This window comes from Rhagoletis pomonella, unplaced genomic scaffold (genome assembly GCF_013731165.1).
Source record: "Rhagoletis pomonella isolate Grant_MI unplaced genomic scaffold, Rhpom_1.0 Rhpom_scaffold_00002, whole genome shotgun sequence".
NCBI lineage: Eukaryota > Metazoa > Arthropoda > Insecta > Diptera > Tephritidae > Rhagoletis > Rhagoletis pomonella.
In genome coordinates this window covers 109,841,155-109,841,764 of record NW_023458556.1, presented here as the reverse complement: position 1 = coordinate 109,841,764, position 610 = coordinate 109,841,155, and the positions used below count along the sequence as shown (strand labels likewise).

The window sequence follows — 610 nt, the reverse complement described above, 5'->3', positions numbered from 1 at the left end:
AAAGAAATATTCCAATACATATTAAATGAATTAAAAGAGCACATGGCTCCATCACATAGAAGCACCCACTTATCGCACCAGCTAAAACTCGCGACTTTTTTAAGATTTCTCGCCACCGGCAGTTACCAAAAATCTGTTGGTAACGAAAATATTTCGTCGATGGGGCAGTCAACTGCAGCCAACGTGATCAGGGAATGCCTAAATATTTTTGAGGACCATTTTTGCCAGAAATGGGTGAATTTTAGGAGAAACATCGATGAGGAAATTGAGAAATACAGAATACCTGGGGTTATTGGTTGTGTTGATGGATACGAAGTGTGGTATTAAGTCGCCAGGAAGTGACAACCACCATTTATACCTCAACCGCAAGGGTTTTTACAGTCTTAATGTAATGGCGGTAGGTTAATGATTGTGTATATATATATACACAAACTCAGTTTCCTTACAGATATGCGATCACAACATGGTAATCACATTTGTTGACGCTAGGCATCCAGGGGCGAATCATGATTCATTTGTTTGGAATGTGAGTCACGCAGAACAGGAGCTAAAATCTGATTATAACAATGGAAAAACCAACACATGGCTACTCGGTAAGTTTTAAAACTTA

The 610-nt window shown here is 39.0% G+C and overlaps 1 protein-coding gene across 1 annotated transcript; it reads left to right on the top strand.

The window, feature by feature from the left end:
- Positions 1 to 256: 256 nt before the first annotated feature.
- Positions 257 to 604, top strand: LOC118756952 (putative nuclease HARBI1). The gene is made up of 2 exons (XM_036491684.1): positions 257 to 397; positions 449 to 604. The coding sequence occupies exons 1-2, from the start codon at positions 257 to 259 to the stop codon at positions 602 to 604; spliced, it is 297 nt and encodes a 98-aa protein (XP_036347577.1).
- Positions 605 to 610: the final 6 nt, after the last annotated feature.